At 37.5% G+C, this 21,898-nt stretch overlaps 1 protein-coding gene and 1 gene segment (V, D, J or C); both read left to right on the forward strand.

Moving 5' to 3' along the window:
• The window catches only part of LOC128091910 (T cell receptor beta constant 1-like), a 54,491-nt gene extending 46,121 nt beyond the window's left edge, over nt 1-8,370 (forward strand). Inside the window, 5 exon segments of the C gene segment in view lie at nt 1,055-1,107; nt 3,961-4,293; nt 5,030-5,047; nt 6,930-7,036; nt 8,091-8,370. Of these exon segments, the coding sequence occupies nt 1,055-1,107; nt 3,961-4,293; nt 5,030-5,047; nt 6,930-7,036; nt 8,091-8,117 (538 nt within the window).
• LOC128091911 (M1-specific T cell receptor beta chain-like) overlaps nt 1-21,898 on the forward strand; it is a 71,588-nt gene that overhangs the window by 48,749 nt on the left and 941 nt on the right. For both annotated transcript variants that reach the window (XM_052705317.1, XM_052705318.1), the window contains exons 3-6: nt 14,312-14,354; nt 20,184-20,519; nt 20,821-20,838; nt 21,493-21,599. In XM_052705317.1, the coding sequence (XP_052561277.1) occupies nt 14,312-14,354; nt 20,184-20,519; nt 20,821-20,838; nt 21,493-21,599 (504 nt within the window). The remainder of the gene's footprint in view (nt 1-14,311; nt 14,355-20,183; nt 20,520-20,820; nt 20,839-21,492; nt 21,600-21,898) is intronic.

The raw sequence follows: 21,898 nt of genomic DNA on the forward strand, positions 1-21,898 counted from the left end.
CTATGCAGCTGTTTAACAATCAGTTGTTCTAGGAAACAGCTGTTCAAAGCATGGCAAGATTCTTTCTGTACAACAAGTTTGTCAGGATTGTGCTAGAAAGTCAGTTTGGAATAGGAATCATACTGTTTCAGAATAGATGATAAAAAGCTGATTAATATCACCTATCACCTAAGACTATTTTCAAATTACAATAACTCTTGGAGTACATTTATTTCTGGGTCATAGGTCAGGATTTGGACTCCTTCCAAATCCAGAAAAAAACAAACATGTTTCTAAGACTGATAGATGATAGAATCGTAGAATGACTTGGCTTGGAAGCGACCTTATGGATCGTCAAGTTCCATCCCCCCTGTTGCAGGCAGGGTTGCCAGTGATGGTGTTCTCTTCTTCTCATTACTGTTATTCCTGGGATTAGAAGAACTGATGCTTTTATAACAGGCCCTTCATTGCAGAGCAAAAAAACTTTCAAGTGATAAAATTCTTTCTCCATATGAAAAAATGGAGGCCTCAATTGAAGGTGATCAATTAATTATTATTTTTTTTTAAATACAGTGTGAATCTGAGGTGCTGATGAAAAACGATGCACTGATCCATCACTGACTGTTGACACTATGAACTACCTTGTATGCTAAAAAAACCCAAAACACTTATTTTACAAGAAAAGGCTATTCATGACATAGAAAGGAGATGGGGAAATAAGGAATTGAGTCCTTTCAGCTGAAAATAAGGAAATAAATCTGCCTTCTCTTTATGAGGAGTATGTTCTAATACTGCATGTTCTTAAGTGTCCTGTGAAGAATTTTTGAAAGATGCACAAATTGATTCACCTATGCCTGAATCAGAAAGCTCTGAAGAGGAATTTCTGGGACTTGTCTCACCAGATTAGACAGACATGCAGTTGCTGTTCCTTTACAGACCTTTCCTGTATTTCCTAGGAGACCATAAATTCATGTGTTTTGTGTTTCATTGTCTACCACATGAGGGAGGGTTACTGCAGAAGCTTTGTTCAGAGAATGGACAGTAGTAGAGAGGTTTTAATGCAGCTGCAAAATAGTGTGACTAATGAAAGATTGTTCTTTGGTACTGGGACAAAACTCACAGTACTAGGTAAGTCAAAAGTCAGATCTCTGTAGTATATGTAATATTGTAGTATTGTTAAGAACTTCTTAACTAACAACAGAATAATGGTAATTTTTCCCCCATCCACAAGGACAGGACAGATGCTTTATAGATTGTTTATTAGGAAAGAAAAAATAAATAAATAAATAAAAAATAAAAATAAAAAATAAAAAAAGGAAGATGGATGTGGAAGCATTGGGTTTGCAGACACTAATTTTAAGATCCATTTTAGCTTTGACTTGTGCTGCTCTGTCTTCCCTGACTGAAAGCTTCATGATGGAAGAAGTGAAAAAAATAACTCTGCTCCCATTGTCCAAGGAAACAGATCCCTCTTTGGTCTGCATGTTTTGTGAGCTCTTCTGTCTCACTGTTTATCAATCAAAAGCAACATTTAGGAGGTATGATCATACTCACTATTCATATTCTTGTGGCTGCTGAATATGGCAGGGAAGGAGCAGATTTCTGGTACTTTGTTTTTCTCACCATAGATGTCAAGCAGGCTGCTTGAAGTTGCACTGGGACAATCACTCCATTTATCTTTCTTTTTCACTGTTCCTTTTTAAAAGGATTTTTAAAAAGTCTGTGTTCTCTTTCTCTCGCTTTTCTGAGCAGAGAAAGTGCCCTATTCTCCTGTATTCCTTCTGTTTTTCTCCATCTACTTTTTCAGCCTTCTCCTGTTGCAGAAAAGAATTTAACACAGCTTATCTGATCAGTTGAGCATTTTGGAATCCCAGAGCAAAACTACTTTTTCCATCTGCCACTGCAAGCTCCGATAGCAAACTGTAGAAATACACACCAGAATACGTTCCTTTGAATATTCCCATTTTAAGGAACTTAGTGACTGATAAGGGCAACACAAGGACTTTGTGGGTTGTAGTCTGATGAAGTTCAGCTTTGTTTTTTAACTGCAGTTATATTTGGAGTTGATATCGTAGTCAAAGTTACGCACAAGCTGCTGTGATTTTGCCCAAGTGCTTAACGTAAAGGTCAATTGAAAATTTCCCTTAATGATATATAGTATACACATAGATTATTTTCAGATGAAAGTATGGGTTAAAGATAACAAGAAATCATGAAAGTGATCTTAGTATGATGAAAATGGAATGGAAGAACTGCGATACGTTTTCTCTGGGATGAGTGAAGAGTATAAGGCAGGGCTTACATGCATTTATGCATGAGAGTGGTGAAGCATTGCAACAGCGATCTTATATGACCAACGTGGATGATCAGAACAGAATGGGCTTTTGACAACATGTTTTATGATTGCCGCTATTCTTACTTGCATCAGTCTCCTTATTCCACTTTAAATACGTTAATTCGTTGGTTATGTTTGGTTGTTTTTTTTCTTTTTAATTCTTTTTACTTTGATTCTCTCTGCAAGCCTTTTTCACAGCTTTCCTTTTTTGTTTTGTTGTTGTTTGCTTGTTTTTAAACCTCCCTCACTATTACTTTGTGTTTTCTTTTCTTCATCTGTTTCCATGTCTTCACTCATTGACCACCACACTGATGTTATACTAGAGATACATTAAGAGCTAAAATAAACAACAAAGACAAAACCAGGTACTGGAAGTAAAACTAATCAACCTTAATTTGTGCTAGTTGGAATGTAAGTAGACGAGTTCAAAACTTTCTAGTGAGTTGACTATGAAGACACATCACTGTAAATGCCTATACCTCTTCTGAGGCCTGTATGAACTCATATGTATGGGCTCAAGGCTCTTTGTGGAGTAAACACTGACAATCATGATTAAGGCTAACAGTTGAAAGAAAATACAGAGGCTTTTTGGGGTCAAGATCTGTGCAAGACATAAAACTCTTTTTATTTATATGTGTCCACTCTAGAAAAGAGGAAACGATTGTGAAAAGCATCCACAATATATAATTCCATCACATAGAAAAAGTACAAAATCTTAGTCCATAATTCTCTTCATGGATTTCTCTTTCCATGTGTGTTCTGCAGACCCGGTAGATTTGTCATGCTAGATAAGAATTAAAAAAAATAATAATAATAAAAAAGGACCTCTAGAGAAATATATATGAAACATAACAAAAATATTAAAAGGTTGATTTTAGGTTTACTGCTTACTAAGTAACATCTTACTGTAGCCTTTTAGCTCCTTTCTCCTTTTTGACTGTAGATGTATACATATAAGGACATGGATCATCTAGGACATGAAATGTTTTTTTCTTGTGAGTGTATATGCATTTTATTTCAAAAGTCTTACACAAGGTTTTCTTATTCTGAGCATAACCTGAATAATAAAGCAATATTTCGTTGTCTTAAAATAGGATAGTTAGTTAAGAACTAAAGATGAAGTTGTCCTACTCAGTTTTAGATTATGTACCTGAAGTGATTCAGACAGTGAGAATGAATAATTCTTTCCTTTCAGATCATATCGTACCTTGAGCAACAAGTAAGGTATCACATAGAAGTAAAATTTTGAAAATAGCAATAACCACCATATCCTACTATAACTTCAGGAATGTGCCACAGTCAGCTGAAGATGCTTATGAATTTTGTCTCCTAGTACAACATCACAAATACAGGCCTACTCTGTACTTTTCTGCCAATACGTTTGCTCAGTTTCTTATCAACTGTTCTGTTCTAATAGAGACAAGAGAAATGCAAATAGTACTGCGTTTCTGTTGATAGAGCTTGTATATTGCTGTATAACTAATGATTTTTGCACTTGTGCATATCTGTATTACAGATAATTATCTGTCTACTAGGAATTTATTAAAAGGCCAGTTGCACAGCCCAAAAAATTCATAGTTAAAAGGGGTTGCTGAGAAGAATAATGAAGCCTTTGAGCTATGCTACTTTCTACATTACTGTTTCAGGGAAGAAGAGTGAAATCATACCACCGACTGTGGCCATCTTTTCACCGTCAAAGCAGGAGATTCAACAGAAGAATAAGGCCACTCTGGTATGCCTGGCTTCCGGTTTCTACCCTGATCACCTCAGTTTAGTCTGGAAGGTGAATGGCAACAAGAGGACAGAAGGAGTGGGAACAGATGAGATTTCCACATCAAATGGGAGCACTTACACATTGACCAGCAGACTGAGAATCTCAGCCCAAGAGTGGTTCAACCCTTTGAACCGTTTTGAGTGTATTGCTGAATTTTTTCAAGATGGACAGAAATCAATACGTAAATTAATCCACGGTGATACTGGTGAGTAAAAAACATAAGAGTATCGCTGTGGTTTACATAGTTACATAGGAAATGCTAAGTCAAGGCTTGAAACAGTGATTGAGCACCTGGTACGAAGACAGGGCCAACCCAGGGTTGCTCAGTTGCATGCAGTACACCTGAGTGAACAGAAGGATTAAAGCCAGGATCCACCCCCTTCCACAACCTCATTTTAAGGGCTGACAGTGGAGGTGAGGATATCTCACTGGAGATCCCTGCCTACCTGAAGCCTCCCAAATGTAAGCAAATTTTCTTCCTTTGTTTCTGTGTCTGTGGCTGCTGCATTTGGGCTTGTCCTCTTTTGCTGCAGTAGAAGACTTTGCCACCCTGCTGTTATTGTCATACTTCCCATCACATTCTAGTATTACAGTGTACAAGTTAGAAATCACTTAAAAGAGGAAAAAAGAGGATATGGGTAATTTATTTCTATACAGTGGTTTGTTCATGAAACAAATATATTTGTAATTATATAGGTATTTGTATGTCTTCATATTCATAGCACCATGTATCTACAGTATTATCTATATAGAGAGAGAAATTTTCAAAGGTTTATTCAAATTTTCTTAGTGTAAGAACATAGTAAAATATAAAATATATACTAACGTAAAATGAAAAATACACAGTATAGTAAAATAAATATTGCAAACAGAAACGTCAAAAATATGTGTTTGTTCATACCAAAGAAAGATGTGACATTCTGTTTTTATTTGTCTTTCAGGATGTATGCTTACTAAAGGTATGTGTACTTTCTCACCTTCGCATAGGCAAATAAACGTCTGTATTTCAGTTTTCCTGATGGTAAATATAAGAGGTGAGAGAGATACATATTAAATTTCTTTCTTCTAGAAGATTAACTTATCCTTTCAGATCTGAGTGACACCTCTATTATTTAAAAACAAAAAAAAAAACAAAAAAAACAAGCAAAAAAAAAACCAGTAAAGGTTGGAGCAACATTCTGTACGATTCTTATCTACATTTACTTTTTGAAATAATGGAAGAAAATGTGGAATCTTTTCATGCCACCACTTGCCCTTTCTATCTCCCCCGTCTTCAACATCACCTTCTATAAGAAAGCTAAATGTTTATCTTTTTTCTAGCAGAAAGTTCATCCATGAAAGAAAAAAAATCATGCTAGCCAAGTGGTAATGACATCGAAATTGAAAATCATAGAGTCATAGAATGGCCTGGCTTGAAAAGGACCATAGTGATCACCTAGTTTCAACCCCCCTGCTATGTCTGGGATCACCAAACAGTAGACCAGGCTGCCCAGCACCGCATCCAGCCTGGCCTTGAATGCCTCTAGGGATGGGGCATCCACAACTTCCATGGACAACTTGTTCCAGTGTGTCACCACTCTCTGAGTGAAAAACTTCCTCCTAATATCTAACCTAAACCTCCCCTGCCTCAGTTTAGAACCATTCCCCCTTGTTCTATCACTATCTACCCATGTAAACAGCCATTCCCCCTCCTGTTCATACACTCACTTCAAGTACTGGAAGGCCACAATGAGGTCTCCCCAGAGCCTTCTCTTCTTCAAGCTAAACAATCCTATTTCCCTCAACCTTTCTTCATAGGAGAGGTGCTCCAGCCCTCTGATCATAGATGCCCTCCTCTGGATCCATTTCAAGAGTTTCCATGTCTTTCTTTTGCTGGGGGACCCAGGCCTGGACGCATTATTCCAAATCAGGCCTCACAAGAGCCTTTTTGAACCTCAATAGGTTTTCATGGGCCCAATTCTCCAGCCTGTCCAGGTCCCTCTTGTTGACTTCCCTTCCCCCTACTGTATTGACTGCACTGGTCACCTTGGTGTCATCCACAAATTTGTTGAGGGTGCACTTGATGCCATCATCTATGTCATTGATGAAGATGTTGAAGAGCACAAGTCCCAAGACCAACCCTTGGAGGACACCTTGGAGGTGACCTGCCTCCATCCCAACATGGAACCATTGATCACAAACCTTTGGCTGCAACCAGTCAACCAATTCTTAATCCATTGAACAGTCCATCTTTCAAATCCATATTTCTCCAATTTAGAGAGAAGGATGTGGTGAGGGACCATGTCGAAGACTTTGCAGAAGTCCAGGAAGATGGCATGCATCGCCCTTCCCCTGTCCAATGATGGCTCTACTCCATCATAGGACACCATCAGTTTGGTCAGGCAAGATCAGAAAGCCGTTAAAACAAAAGGCTAAATAGCCTTTAGTAGGCTAAATGTTATTTTGTGCTGTGTAAAACTTACCTGATATGAGAGAATCTACTGACAATAACAAGTGAAAACAAATGTATTTTGTAATTCAACTTACATCAATTTCCTAAGGGGGATTTACATGGCCAGCCTACATTTTTATCAGGTGTGGTAACACAGAGGTTAACCATTCCCAGTCAGAACATATTTTCTTATCATAAAGCCAGTCTGTGTCTTTTCTAGGATTGCTTTTTCCTGTCATGCTTTGAATCACAATATTCTTTCCCATTCTGTGCTATCTCAGATATCAACATAACCATTCATTTGACTGTAATTCCTTTGCTTAGTTAAAGATTTCAAGTATTTCTGGTATATTGTATCAAGTCTCTTCTGATGGTGATAATTTAATATGCAAATTGCATTTGTTTTGCAGAGTCCTACTTGCATTATGGAAATTCTATGAAGCTCACTTACCTCATTCTGTGTGGCAAAGCCTTCCTCTATGCAATTTTGGTGTGCGCTCTGATGTGGAAAGTCAAGGTACACTGATGTGTCACTTTCAGGCTGAGCTTGTTTACTAGTACAAGAATTAGTGGACCAAACAAAATTTACAAAAAATCACAAATAGTAAGTTTTCTGTTACAGTTTTTCCAGAGCTCAAACAAAATCAGTGCTGTCCAGCAGAGAAATTCTTTCTGAAAACATATGGAAAAAGATAAGAAGTAGTAAGCACAACTTCTACAGAAAGCAAAGAAGGGAAATATCAGACACATCATGCTTTTCTGTAATCACTGAGAAGGGACACTTGCCTGCAGCAAAAGTAAAATCAGGGTTTTGAAGAAGATACAAACAATGAATGGGATAAATCTAAAAGAAAATGGGAGAATTTTAGGTAGCTAGTAACAGACATAAAACACTTTTTATCTGTAATCTTTTCAAATTCCTGATAGATATTTCTGGTAAGAGTAGTGGAAGCCTCAGCACCAACTTCCTTTAGTTGTAGACTGGGAACTGTGTTTGAGAAGGGACATAATACAGTTGAGAGTGAGTATGAGTACAGCTCCAGTTGTTTTCAAGACTTTTTTTCCTCCTTTTTGAAGCCTACATGAGAAAGTACATTACTATTTATTATAGTAAATAAAATATTATTTATTTATTTAAAGTTATTAACTCAGTATGCAAGTAAATAATCTGTATGGGTACTTTTGTAGCAAGATATGTTCTTGCTACTAAGAAAGACTGAAGGAGCTACAACTTCACAGAAGCACAGTGTCACGTAATTGTAGGGGTTGAAATCAACCTCTAGATATCAGCCCTCTGCTAAAGCAGATTCTCTACAGTAGGTTGCACAGGAAAGTGTCCAGGTGAGTCTTCTTCCTTTTATTTATATGGAACTTCTTATGCTCTAGTTTCTGCCCCCTGCCCCTTATTCTGTTCCTGCATGACAGTGAAAAGAGCCTGGCCCCGTCAAAACTTGACGTGCTCATTTCTGTGCATGCTCTCAGGAAACATGACAGTACAGGCAGTTGTAAATTTGGACTGTTGTTTCACCATGCTCTTGCTTAATTATTTATTCTGTTTTGTTTTCATTTAGGCTGGTAGCAAGCCATATAAAGAATAAATGAATAATCTCCTCCATCACATCAACAGGAAAACAACAAATTCCACGTTTTTCTTTTCTGCAGTAGAGTCCAAGCTTCTAATGTCTTCTTTCTTGATGGTCCTCTGTTCTCTCCTGTTCTTTCAGCTTTGTTTTAATCACTGCCAGATTTCCCATGGACATGCAGGGTAATTTCTGTCCTAGCTTTAAAACACCTCTTTACTGCTCAGAGGTGTCAGTTTCTTAAATTAGGAATAAAGTTTGTGTCACTCCATTCAAGAAGTTTGAGTGTTTTATCCCAACTTGATATTTTGTTGCAATACTATTCTACATCACAACTTCAGTGGCACTTAGTATTGCAAAATATACACATTCAAATGTATACATTCAATGACAATACTGAGAGGAAGAATCTATCTGTTATGTGAATATTAGAAGGCTCATCCATTGCTGATATTGTGTTCTAGAAAATAAATTGGGGTTCCAAGCTTTAAAATCTTGCATGCCCCACTATCAGTGACTGAGAGAGTAAGGATCCAGGTCAACTGCTGGGAAACTGATAGTACACGTGTGGGTCTCAATGTGTGTGTCTGGGGGGAGGGAGGAGGAGGGATGGAAGTGAAGTTTTGTATCTTCAAAGGAGATAAGGAGAGGAGGTGAAAAGGAGAGAGTGTCAGTACGAGGAAGCAGAGTGAGGCTGTAGTCTTCAGAGTTTCATATGCCCCTCTACAAGCATGTGAGGAGACCAACGATTTAGGGCCAGTTCCTGAATAGCTGAGCAGCCCGAGTGTCCAAGGTGAGCTACTGGAGGGATTCACGCTTTGTATAGTTTCTGTTAGCAGACCTTTATCCTGATCAGACAGAGGAGAAAAGAGTGATGCAGCTGTTGATGTTTGTGTTTGCGTGGTGCTAAGTTTTTGTCCTTGTGTTACGTTGCATGACTGGCTGCTGAGGCAGGCAGATAAGCACCAAACAAGTGTTTGCTCACTCCTTCCAGCAGTGAGATGGGAGAGAGAACTGGAGAAAAAATAAAGCTCATAGGCTGATAGTTTGATAGGAAAAAAAAAAAAAAAGAAAAAAAAAAAAAGATGCACAATGTAATTGCTCCCACCTACTGCCCATTCTTCAGCGATGGAGCACCACCAATTCCTCTGTTTTTGTCACATGTTCTGGTCCCTTTGGCCAGCTTGGGTCAGCTGTCCTGATTCTGTCCTCTCTTTTGCACCCCCAACCTCCTCACAGGCAGGGCAGTGAAATAAGCTGAAAAGTCCTTGACTTAATGTAAGCACTGCTCAGCAACACTAAAATATTTGTGTGTTACCAACACAATTCGCATTCAGATTTCAAAATATAGCATCATAACAGCTACTAGGAAGAAAATTAACTCTGTCCCAGGAAAAGCCAGGACACTGGTTCTGTCAATGTGTATTTTTGTACTGTGTGTCTGGGTTATTTTGTTTGTTTGTTTGTTTGTTTTGTTTTGTTTTTATTTGATTTCTTTAATATAATTTATTTTTTACAATATATAATTTCCAGTGGATGGAACTGGGGACAGGGAATGGCGGCAGTTTAGTTTCTGTTGGGCTATTAGATTCAATAACAACAAATAAAACATTTGGAACTTAGAATCATAGAATCACCAAGGTTGGAAAAGTCCTCCAAAATCGTCCAATCCAACCATCTACCAACCACAAATATTTCCCCACAAAACCATGTCCCTTAGTACAACAACTAAACATTTCTTGAACATCTCCAAGAATGGGTATCCAACCACCTCCCTAGGCAGCCCATTCCAGTGCTTGACCACTCTTTCAGAGAAGAAATTTTTCCTAAAATTCAACCTGAATAATCCCCTGGTGCAACTTGAGGCCATTCCCCTCTAGTCCTGTGTGAGAGAAGAGGCTGATCCCCACCTCACCACAACTTCTTTTCAGGTAGTTGTAGAGGGTGATATGGTCTCTCCTGAGCCTACTCCTCTCCAGACTAAACAGTCTTAGTTCCCTTGGCCTAAGCTTAGCAATCCAGCATGGCCAGGTCCCTCTGTAGGTCTTTCCTACTCCCAGGCAGATGGACACTTCCTTCCAATTTGGCATCATCTGCAACCTTACTGAGGCTGCACTCAGTCCCCTCATTCGGGTGATCAGCAAAGGACAAGCCCCAGTACCAAACTCTGAAGAAAGCCACTTGTGACTGCTTGCCAGCTGGATTTATCTCCGTTCACCACAGTTCTCTGGGCCCAGCAATCTGTCCAGCTCTTCACTCAGCAAAGAGTGCACTTGTCTAAGACAGGAGCTATCAGCTTCTCCAGGAGAATACCGTGGGAGACAGTGACAAAGGCTTTGCTGAAGTGCCTTGACAATCACCTCTGCCTTCTCACTCAGCATACTCAAATGGATCCCTTCTAGCCCCATGGACTTATGACAGTCCAGGTGGAGTAGTAGGTCTCTGAATGTTTCCGTCTGAATGGTGGCTTATTCTGCTCTGCACCCCAGACTTCCAGATCAGAAGGATCCTTCCATCAGAATATCAGGATAACAAGATATCAGGATAACTGGTCCTACAATTAAAGACAGATGTAAAGAAGGCATTGAGAACCTCAGCCTTTCCCTTATCATCAGTGGTCATGTTCCCTGCCACATCCAGTGAAGAATGGAGATTTTCCTCAGCCCTCCTCTTACAGTTAATATATTTATATTAAATTTTTTTTTCTCTTATACTACAGTAGCTCAACCTGCTCCTGCACCTCGAAGACTTTCTCCCTGTGGAGTGTTCAGCCTTCCTGAACCCTTTTCTGTTTGGGGCAAAGTCCCAAGGGACTGTCCCTGTCAATATCCTGAATAGTTCAAAGTCCACCCTCCTGAAGGATAAGGTAGCAGTTTTTCTGACCCCCTTCCTGACTTCACCAAAATAGAATTTACCATTCCCTTCTAGCCCTCTTAGAGCCCCTAAGATGTCAATAGTGTACAGCACCACTTCAATAGGCAGTGGTACATTTTGCATTATTTTTAGGAAAAACAGGTTTCCAATATTTCATCCCCAGCTTCTCAAGCAGAATCAAGGATCAGTTTGACTGATTGCCCACGATCATGTCCAGATGGATTTTAATTGTCTCCAAGAATGACAATTCCACAGCATCTCTGTGCAATCTTCTCCAGTGTTCCTTCATAATTACAAGAAAAAAAAGAACCTGTTTCCTGATACTCAGTATATCCTCCTGTGTTTCAGTTTGTGCCAATTTTCTCTTGTCCTGTCACTGGACACCACTGAAAACAGCCTGGTTCTGTCTTCTGCAAAACATTTCTCATATATTTTTGCACAAAAATAAGATACCTACTTGAGCCTTCTCCTTTCTAGACTAAAGTTCCAGCTCTCTCAGTCTTTCCATATAGGATAAATTCTCCAGTTCCTTAATCAACTCTGTGTTCCTTCACTGAACTCTCTCCAATATCTGCATATCTCTCCTGGTTGTAACCCAGAATTGAATACAACAGTCCAGATGTGGCCTTATCAAATCACCTCCTTCATCCTGATGGTAAGACTCCTAATGCAGTCCAGAAAATGATTATTTTTCTTTGCTACAGGGGTATGTTGCTGTGCATAAACTTGCAGTTCAAAGTCTGTCCAAGGGACAAGACCAAAGACATGAAAATCTACACTGTTCCTATGAGGGGTACATCTAGAAGACAAGCTATCAACATTGTAGGTACATAGTTCACTCAGAGTACATGACCAGAGACAAGACTGGATAGAGTTTCACCTACAACATAGCTCACGCAGGAATTGAAGGCGTAGGTCTAATCTTAAATAGATATCCTGGTCTCATGTACAGAGGGTGAAGGATTAGGTCCTAAGTTAAGGTGATCAGGTACACTGCACCTATTGGCACACTCAGACTCTGACAGAAAGCATCAATATGAATCCTGCCTAAAATTACCACTCAGATAAAATTTGGCTTTGACTACATTTGTCCTGTTCTTAGAGGACTGTAGACAGTACGTACAGAGAACCGAAACACAGATCACAATTATAAGTAAGATTTTCAGGCTGCATCCACCAAAAATGTTAAAAAGTTTTCAGCCTAGTTACATACAACAGCGGGAAACTGGAAATTAAATGTTACCTAGGTAAAAAATGTGAATTGGCTTCAGATATAGATAAAATCAAAGAGATCGATCCACTGAGACGTGACTAACAAGGTCGATGTTGACTTATGCCAGCCATCTAAGCCAGAGAAAACAGTTGAGACAAGAGTTCCTCCAGGTAAACACATTAATGAATATCCAATACTGTAAAAGACTGATCCTGAGTTGCGTGTTATAAACCAGGTGACCTCAAAGAACACAAAAACACCAATGAGTGAGTGTCCTGTTCACCCAAGTCCAGGGTGCTGGCCACAACTTATACTGAAGAGTCTGACTGCTGGGTTTGCTGTACAGAGCATGTGTATGCATGTGCATGTCAGAAATCTTAGGATAAAACCTTCTGTCCAGCTGTCACACTCATTTTAATATATTAGTAGATTTATTTTAGATACTATGTCACTTGATGATATTGTTTTCTTCTTGTGACTGCCTTGTCACTAAATTACCCCCTGACAGAAACTGTAATCATTTTTTTAGTGCACCTGTACTGTTTATCCTCTTACTGGTATTTAGCATCTGTTTGGTATGATCATACACATCTGTGTCTTTCTAGTTTTCAGTCTGTCACAGCCATCTTCCTGCTTCTTACCAGATATATATACAAGATTGGAGATTGGATTCCTGAGTGGCAATGTGTTGGAGAAGACAAATGGCACAGTGCAATTCAGCATGCAGAGATACAGAAGCATTTCTATTTCTATCCCAACAGTTGTCTTTGAAAGTCTTGACAGTCAAGACCATTAATTTTCCATAGTACAGTCAGTATAAGAACAGACTTATAAATATTTTCTGAAATTTTTCCTCAGCCTCTTAAGGTAGACTTGAAGAAAGCATTGCGTTCAGTCATCATAAGAACACTGGCAGGAAAGTCTGATGCATTTCTTTGGAAGGCGTTTACAGAAACACTCCTTGAAAAGGGTAAACTGATGCTCCTTGAGGAGTTCACTCAGCCAGAATGGATAGACAAAAGACAGAGATCTCTCTCCTCTTGGAGAGGTCGCGAACATGAAAATTCTTTGATCCCATGATAAAATCCTGGTGGTGTTCCTATTTTTCTTCACACAGGAAGATTTGTAGTCTAGACTTCATTGCAGCCCTTGTAAGTAGAAGGAATATTTTGCTTATTCCATCATTGATCTATAGATATTTCCACCATGAGAGGACACCATTCATACAGGAATCAGCTAGTTTTTGATCATTACTTAATGGCCACATGGGAACCATACTGCTTCAAACAGTATCCATCTGCTCCTGCACGGAGACCTTTAAGATTCTACCTGGCTGGTGCATGAGGAGAGATGAAAGCAATACTATCACATGAAAAGCAAAACAATTTTGACAGGTCTACAACACTGTTCTTGCTAGGAAAAAAGCACTAAGTCAGACAAGTAACTTCTAGGAAGAGCTACAAGAATGCCATCTAACTCCCACTCCCACACTATCCTTTAGAAAATACAACAGGATACTCCTTTGGATGTAGGATGGACTATTTTCTAGCAGAGTTTGATGCTGGACCCTAGCAGCAGTACCAGATGAGGAAAAGAAGCCTGTACTTTTAACAAATACATGGATTTTTTTGTTTTGTTTTGTTTTTTGTTTTTTGTTTTTTGTTTTTTTTTTTTGTGAAAGAGTATGAAAGGGCTGTACGAAAATTAGGCAGGAGGGAAGTTGAGGGAAATAAATGCAGGATGGGTGGATGGGTGAGTTCCAGAAATTCAAGTGTTTATTAGCAAAGCTTAGTGATGGCAGAAAGAGGAGAGATTCAGTGCTTCTGCTTTTATTTACAAAAGATGCCTCAGGCTGAATTCTCAAACTAATGCTGAGAAGCAGGATACAGAAATGAAAACAGTTACTTCCTGGATAGGCTGGGTTGGCTGGATACAGTACCTCCTGAAATCATATTCTATATATTTCTGCAAAAAAGTACATTTTTTTCTAATACAGATGAGAGTAGAAAGATTCCTTCTGTATGTGATCTAGTGGGAGATATGATATATCCTGGTATCATAGAGGTTTTATGTGCTGTTGATAGTGGCAGCCAATTCTGGTACTTCTTCAAATTACTGTGCAAACTCACCACTGAACTTCGGACAGGGCACCCATCTGACAGTGCTTGGTAAGTCTCCTTTGTATGTTTATTTGTTACTCTAGGATAAAACTGACTCATTTTTTTCCTGCTTTGTGCCTGTCATTTCCTTCACCTCCTCAAAATACTTTGCTTTGAAACAGGTGGGAATATCATACTGAAGAAATTCAGTTGGTGCTCTGATTATAGCTGTTACTTACGTAGTCTTATGGCTGGTTGAATCAAAAGGATGACTTGTCTTCAATAAACTCCTTTTCACAAGACTGCCTTTATGGGTCAAAGTTACAAGGCACGAAGAAAAGAGGCCTTTTTGAAATCATCTACTAAACAGTTTAATGATCCTCTATAATTTACATAAAATCTTAGCATTTTTTATTCACCTAGGAAGGAAACTTGAATTGATTTCTCTTTCACATAAACTCGGACTATGAGAAGCATCACGGTAATTTGGATTTTGGCTTATAATATTTTAGAAACAAGTGTTTTCAAAAAATGTTAACAGTGCTTAAACACTGCCCTTTAAGTTTAGAGCAGATATCGAGAGGACTGTTACAAGTCAGGAAATGCCATTTACAGTGTATATTTGAAATTAAAGAAAGACAGAAACACTACTTAGAAGAATTCTGTCTTCCAGCTGTTTTTGTTTAAACCACTATTTCCTACTTTAGTCAAGCATGTTTAAATTATTCTCTGTACAGTGAGCAGGATGATCAATCGTACAGCTGCAGTTAATATTTTCAGAACTATTTTTTTGCTATACTTGTACTCATAATTGTAAAAGGTGTTCCAAGGTTTTTGGGTATTTTTTTCTTCTGAGAGTATCAAAGCTGTATGAAAAAATAAAGTAGGGGAAAAAAAGAAAAAGAGAAACACAAACAGGAAAGTATGTGTGAGAAAGCCCGTAGAAGAAAGAACAAGATGAGGAGAATTTATTGAGTTGTTCTGATTCTTGAAGTAAAACCCATTAACCGGAGATAAGGGCACTAATACTCTGTTCAGGAGTTGAAAGATAGATTAGTGATCTCCTGTGATCATATTTCAAAGATGTCAGAAGTTTCAGAGGGGAGAAGAAGAAATGGGAAGTTTATGGAGTCTTCTCTATCCTCAACTATTCAAACTCTCACATTATTTCAATGGATGGTGCACACTGTCTTATTATGTTTTCCCACTCAACTTCAGACAGTTCAACTTCAGACCTCAATGATTACAATGAGTGATAAGTGGAGGCTGACAGCAAATCTGAGTGTGTCTGCCATTTCTTTTTCACCCTACTTGTCACAGGTTTTTGTTAACACATGCCATAGGTACTGATCTTTCTGTGGAAGCTACCTTTTGCACATTCAAAGAACCATTTCCCAAGGAACATGTGTAGTACAATTTTTTTCTGGTGGCTCTGACAAGACTTTACATTGAAAATTCCACATGGCTTTAGTTCAGCACCACTTAAAGTATTGAAAGTCAGTGTTTTCATAAATCTCTTGCTTAAAAACAGAGGTTTTTTTGTATGTTCATGGAAAAGAGGATTCTTTAAATGAAAAAATGCTTTTGTAGTTACACTTGAAAGAAAGAGGAGAAAATGTACTAAAGGTCTACTAGGAAAGGATGGACAGAATCTTCTCAATGGTCTGAATATTTCAATGCTGAAATATCATGCTTTATCTCCTGCGGCTTGTGCATCTCCTTCAAAAGTAGCTCTTCTTTGTATGGGGGAACTACAATATAGAAAATTTGTGCCAACATGAAGGATGAAGACAAGGACCTCAAACATTTTCATGTGAAGGTCAGCAACAATATCATATTTTGAAAAAGAAATACAATTCACTTTTCTAGGTAAGAAAAAATGTGTATTGGAAAATTTTATATTAGGAGTTTCAGGAAAGACAGACCAAGGAAGATGCAGTTAGCAGAGATTTCAAAGAAGAAGGGGACAAATTAAACAATTCATTTTACAAGATTTCCCATGGAAAAGGATGTTTTTATATTTAATCTGTTATGATCTTAAATCTGTAGAAAGTAAGCAAGATTAATATAAGACATTGGAATCAGAATAGTGAGATGGCATCAAAGAAGAGAGCTCAAGCCAGATAAGACATGTTCTGGAATAACATATATTTTATCTGCAATGCAGAACTCCTGGAGACTTCACATAATATTCTGGTTGTCTTCTGCTAAAAATAAATGATACTCCTGACCAAATCTTTTCCCCAAATTAGATTGCCTCCAGAATGAACCAATCCTTCTTATTCCTATGTTATTCCTATCTCCCATTGTCATATCTGGATAGAATGTGTGTCCATGGGACTGGGAGCAATGTACTTCTACTCAAAAGTAATCGGCAAAAGATATGGAGGCTGGAGGGAAAGAAAGAGAGAGCATGTCCAGAAGGTGTATGGATCTTACATTATGTAGCTTTATTCCTAAAAACATGTGAGGATTTATCAGTGTCAAAGTGCAGTGGTAGACAATAGAGTTTTCTATTGATGACGGACACACGAGTAGTCATTTTTATGCTTTCATCCAAATCATCATTAGAACAAAATGCAGAATATTTAATGAAAAAAAGATAGCTGATAGACCTTCTTTTCAGCACATCTTTGGGTACTACTGGACTACTGGATAAAAAGAAAAAAAGTCAAATTTGAAGTTTTAACATGTTGATCACTGGACAGGAGTGAGCAGTTTTGATATTACACTGTGAGGCTGTGTTCTGTTAATATCCAGTATTTTGGAGAAGGAACAAAAGTGACAGTTCTGGGTAAGTGGGACTCGTGAGAAGTGTGTGTTTTGTTGTGCAAGGGGAAGGTTCTAGGGCTGTAACAGTGATAACTAAGGATCTCTCCTTACTTATTTATAATATATAATATTAATAATATATAATATTTAATTATTTAATTTAATATATAATATTGAATGGTTTAATTATTTATTTATGATTTATGATATTATATCCTTTATAATATATATAATATATAATTCAGAGGATTCAGATGAAGGATCCTCTCTTCAGAATTTCTATTATTTATGCTCTATAGTTAGCACAGACTAGAATGGAATATAAAAACTCAGTTGGTATGGAATACGAACAGAATGCAGTATACAAGTAATTCCAACTCTTTCTGGAACGCAGAAAGATGGATATGATATATAAGAACATTTGGTGAAAATGGCTGTATTTATTTAAGCTCACCAAAAATATCCTGATGAACCTTATGCTCACAAATAAGCTTACAGAGTGGTTTTAGTGGACCTTGATTAGACTGAATAAGGGACATATTTTTGAGTGGGCATTTTAAAGTAGTACTGCAGTTAAGAGTTTTGTGTAAGAAAGAAAGAAATATACCAAATACTAGAGAGTTCCTTTAAGATTCTGAAGTGAAAAGTGGGAACTTTTGGTGGGAATTTAATTGGCAAAATCTGGTGATCCTCACTTGGATTCTCTTGAAGAGCACAGAAAGAAAAGAGACAGGCAACACAACACGTTTAATAATAGGTAAGAAGAGGGGCATGACCGAATGAACCTACTGTGCTCTTGCTCTTCTAAAAGCACACTAAGAAAACCAGTTAAAAGATACAGGTAGTGTGCTAACTAGAAACAGTTTGAGAGAAAGTGACCTGCATGTCCACCTACAGGAAAACTGGGAAAATGCAATTTTTCTCAAATTAGACAATCTAATGCTCACCCTGGACTGTACCATTTGATCCAGAGAACAAAAACAAGTATCCAAACATTGAAATGCTGCTTTCATTAAAATGAGTGATTAATCTTCAATAATTTTCACTATTTGCAATATTTCACTTCTTATTTTCAATCAGACATCTATTTGCACTACTTAGATTTGTTGATGTTATTTTTACAATGTCCGGCTGTCCATCTGCTGTCTGGCTATTAAGATTTCATAAGGATTCCTATCAGACAGATGGAGAAAGAGGAAAAAAAAAGAAAGAAATAGTTAAATGAATCTGAGAAAGTAAATCAGAAAGAATTGAAAATGCTAAAAAGAGAGAGAGAGATAATTCTGTAATACCATCCACAGGGACATAAGAAAAGGTAAATGTGATTTATGTCACAAAAAATTTCTATAGCAGGGGAAATTTTACGTACATATACACACAAAACCAAAACCAGTCAAGTATTCACACTTTCAGATACAGACAAGTAGACTTTGGGTTTACAATTTAACCCTGTTTTTCTCTGATCTATATTCTTTTCCATACTGACATCAATTGCAAGGAAAAGTAAGAGAAAGTTTTAATAGAAAAGATGGAGCTGAGGAATCCTGTGAGATGGGAATGAGAAGCACAGTTGAAAGCCTATTGGCTTTTCTTCATGATATAACAAACTTCGATACATATATATATATATTTGCATCTAATTAAGACACAAAGGATATAGTCCTCTTTTTTATTTCCAGGATGAGAGGAAGTACAATCACCATTGCAGAATTGAGCCTTCACAATTTAAATCCATATTTTACTCAGTAGATGGTAAAGGAAGATTTATTCATAGAATCATAGAATGTTGGGTTGGAAGGGTCCTCAAGGATCATTAGGTTCCAACCTCCCTGCCACAGGCAGGACTGTCAACCGCTAATCACGTAGTAGATCAGGTTGCCCAAGGTCTGATTTAATCTGGCCTTGAATGACTCCAGGGACAAGGCACCCACAGCCATTCTGGATAACCTGTTCCAGCACCTCACCAGCCTATCTGACTTTCCCCTGATATCTAATCTAAATCTTCCCTCCTTTCATTTAAAACCATTCCCACTTGACCTATAACTATCTACCTGCCATCTTCTATGTCATTGATAAATATGTTAAAGAATACTGGTCCCAAGACAGACCCTGGGGGACATCATGTGTCACCAGCCTACACCTCGATGTAAAGCCATTGACCACAGCCTTCTGATTGAAACCTTCTAAACAATTTCTTATCCATCAAATAGCCCACCCTTCAAATCTATATCTCTACATTCTTTCATATTACATTTACTTTTTTTTTTTTTAAATATCATTGCATCTTGTTATTTTGCTCTACATATGAGCAATATTTTGTGACATAAATTAAACTGCCTGACATGCCTTTGACCAAAGAAAGAACCCCCTCTCCCCACCCGTCCACCCCTCCAAAAAAAACAACAATCACATTCACTCATGGTTCTTCTGAGAAATTAGGTAGATTATTATTATTATTATATATAAAACTAGGTAGATTATTGGTCTGTGGGACTCAATTTATTTGCTTGATTGTTTCTTTTTATTCTTAAAACTGTAGGACAAGGATGGCTTAAGGTGAAACCAGGCAAGACATTTCAGAAAAGTCTTCACTGAAAACCCAAGAAAAAGAGAATACACAGACATAAAAAGACTCAATACATGGTGAAATCAAAGGATGAGTTTGGCTCCTACTCATCGTTCAACTTAGCGCAAAAGAAAAGAGAATTAAATTCTTTTTTTTTTTTTTTCCAATTAGCAGCTCAGCTTTATTAACTTTGGCAATCTGGACTGTATCCAGAAAAAAAGTTTCATACATGCTCTGTACATTAACATTTTGAATACTTGAGCCACATTCTATTCAAATTTTGTATTGATTTTCATTCAAATGGCACATATAGCACAGCGTATTTAGTATACACTATACAAAGATACTATAATCAAATGTGTATATAACCGTCTTTTAGCCTGAAGTCCATGAACTTGCACACTCAGCTCTATAGTTCTTATTTAATCTTGAATTTGATGTCTAGCTTCCAGTAAAAATACTTCTGCAAAAACAAATTAACAAACAAAACCCACCATGGTTAGTTTTTCGTTAGTTAAATCATTAATGGAAGCTCTGAGCTACACTGCTTTCCATTTCAGGGAAGGACAATGAAAAAATCATACCACCGACTGTGGCCATCTTTTCACCGTCAAAGCAGGAGATTCAACAGAAGAATAAGGCCACTCTGGTATGCCTGGCTTCCGGTTTCTACCCGGATCACCTCAGTTTAGTCTGGAAGGTGAATGGCAACAAGAGGACAGAAGGAGTGGGAACAGATGAGATTTCCACATCAAATGGGAGCACTTACACATTGACCAGCAGACTGAGAATCTCAGCCCAAGAGTGGTTCAACCCTTTGAACCGTTTTGAGTGTATTGCTGAATTTTTTCAAGATGGACAGAAATCAGTACAAAAATTCATCCATGGTGATACTGGTGAGTAAGACATATACAGAGCTCATTCTTTGTAGGCTCCTTCCTCCAGGGCAATTAGTCATTACTTCAAGTATGTTTCTTGGAAGTCTAGCACATTTAACTAGATCTGTCAGTAACTAAAAAATTGAGAGCAATCAACAGAATCTGATCATGTTTTTCTCCAAATTGGCTAAAAGCCCTATCACTCTCATTCCCTCACACACCCTCTATTATAGAAGGAATTGAATAAGCACAATGAAAGATGTTCTGTTTAATATTTGAACTCAATTAATAATTCCTCTTTCTTTCTTTCTGCATTTAGGCTGTTATATCTTCAGAGGTAAGTTAAGTCATTCATTTTTTTCCCCCTCTCGACAATTAATCTGTTCATCTATGCAAAAAATGCTCACTGAAAGATGAGTCTTCAGTACAAGTGTCTAGACGACTACTGTGCTTTTTTTCCCTGTCATATACTTCCATTTATACTTGTGCACACAGATGCAGGTACAAGTATATACATATCCATTTATGTTCTTATGTATGAATGTGTGAACATTCAAATTTTGTCTGCTCTCATGAAACCTTCCATGAGACTGAAAGCCCAAACTGAACATTTTAGTGTAAAATATCACTGAGAGCAACAAAGTTATATATAACATGAAGATGAGTGCTGATTTTCTAGTGAGAAGTTAGGTCACCGACTTAACTAAGTCATTCCGCAGCATGTTGTCTCCTTAGATACTCTGCAGAATTAGAATAAATGATATTCATATGTGAAAGACTCCAATCCAATTTCATTTGATGTCCCACCCAAATTCTCTTTATTTGGACAATTTCCCAATCAGTTCCACCACTATGAATGTTGTAGTAATAATAATAATAATAGTAATAATAATAATAACAACAACAACAATATAGAATACAGTAATAACCTTGTCCAGGAAATTTCCCAAAGGAATGTTTACTCTTTATTTTTATTTTTCTCCCATTTCAGAAAACTACCAAAGAAGTGCTACAGCTGGGAAGTTTGTATACATAATGCTCATTTTCAAGAGCTTTTTGTATGGGATATTTGTAATGGGGATGATGCTTTGGTACAAGGTGAGGATAGAAGTTCTTCCACTCTGTACATATTTATCCTAAATCATTCTAACTGTACCTGAGAAAACCTTGGACAAACAGAGGTCTTACAACTGATATTTATATAAATCTATCTATCTCTCTTAAACACGATTGAATATCTCATTAATTTTAAGAGAAAAAGCTAGCAAGGATGACGGGAAGGGCTTTAGGAAAAAATAAGGAAATACGACAGGGAGTTATTGCAAAAGACAATTAATTAAGTATTATCAAAATGTATGGTCTCTTAAAAGACAAGAAAAAATGAAAAATAGAAATGT

This window comes from Tympanuchus pallidicinctus, unplaced genomic scaffold (genome assembly GCF_026119805.1).
Source record: "Tympanuchus pallidicinctus isolate F22 unplaced genomic scaffold, pur_lepc_1.0 scaffold55, whole genome shotgun sequence".
Lineage (NCBI taxonomy): Eukaryota > Metazoa > Chordata > Aves > Galliformes > Phasianidae > Tympanuchus > Tympanuchus pallidicinctus.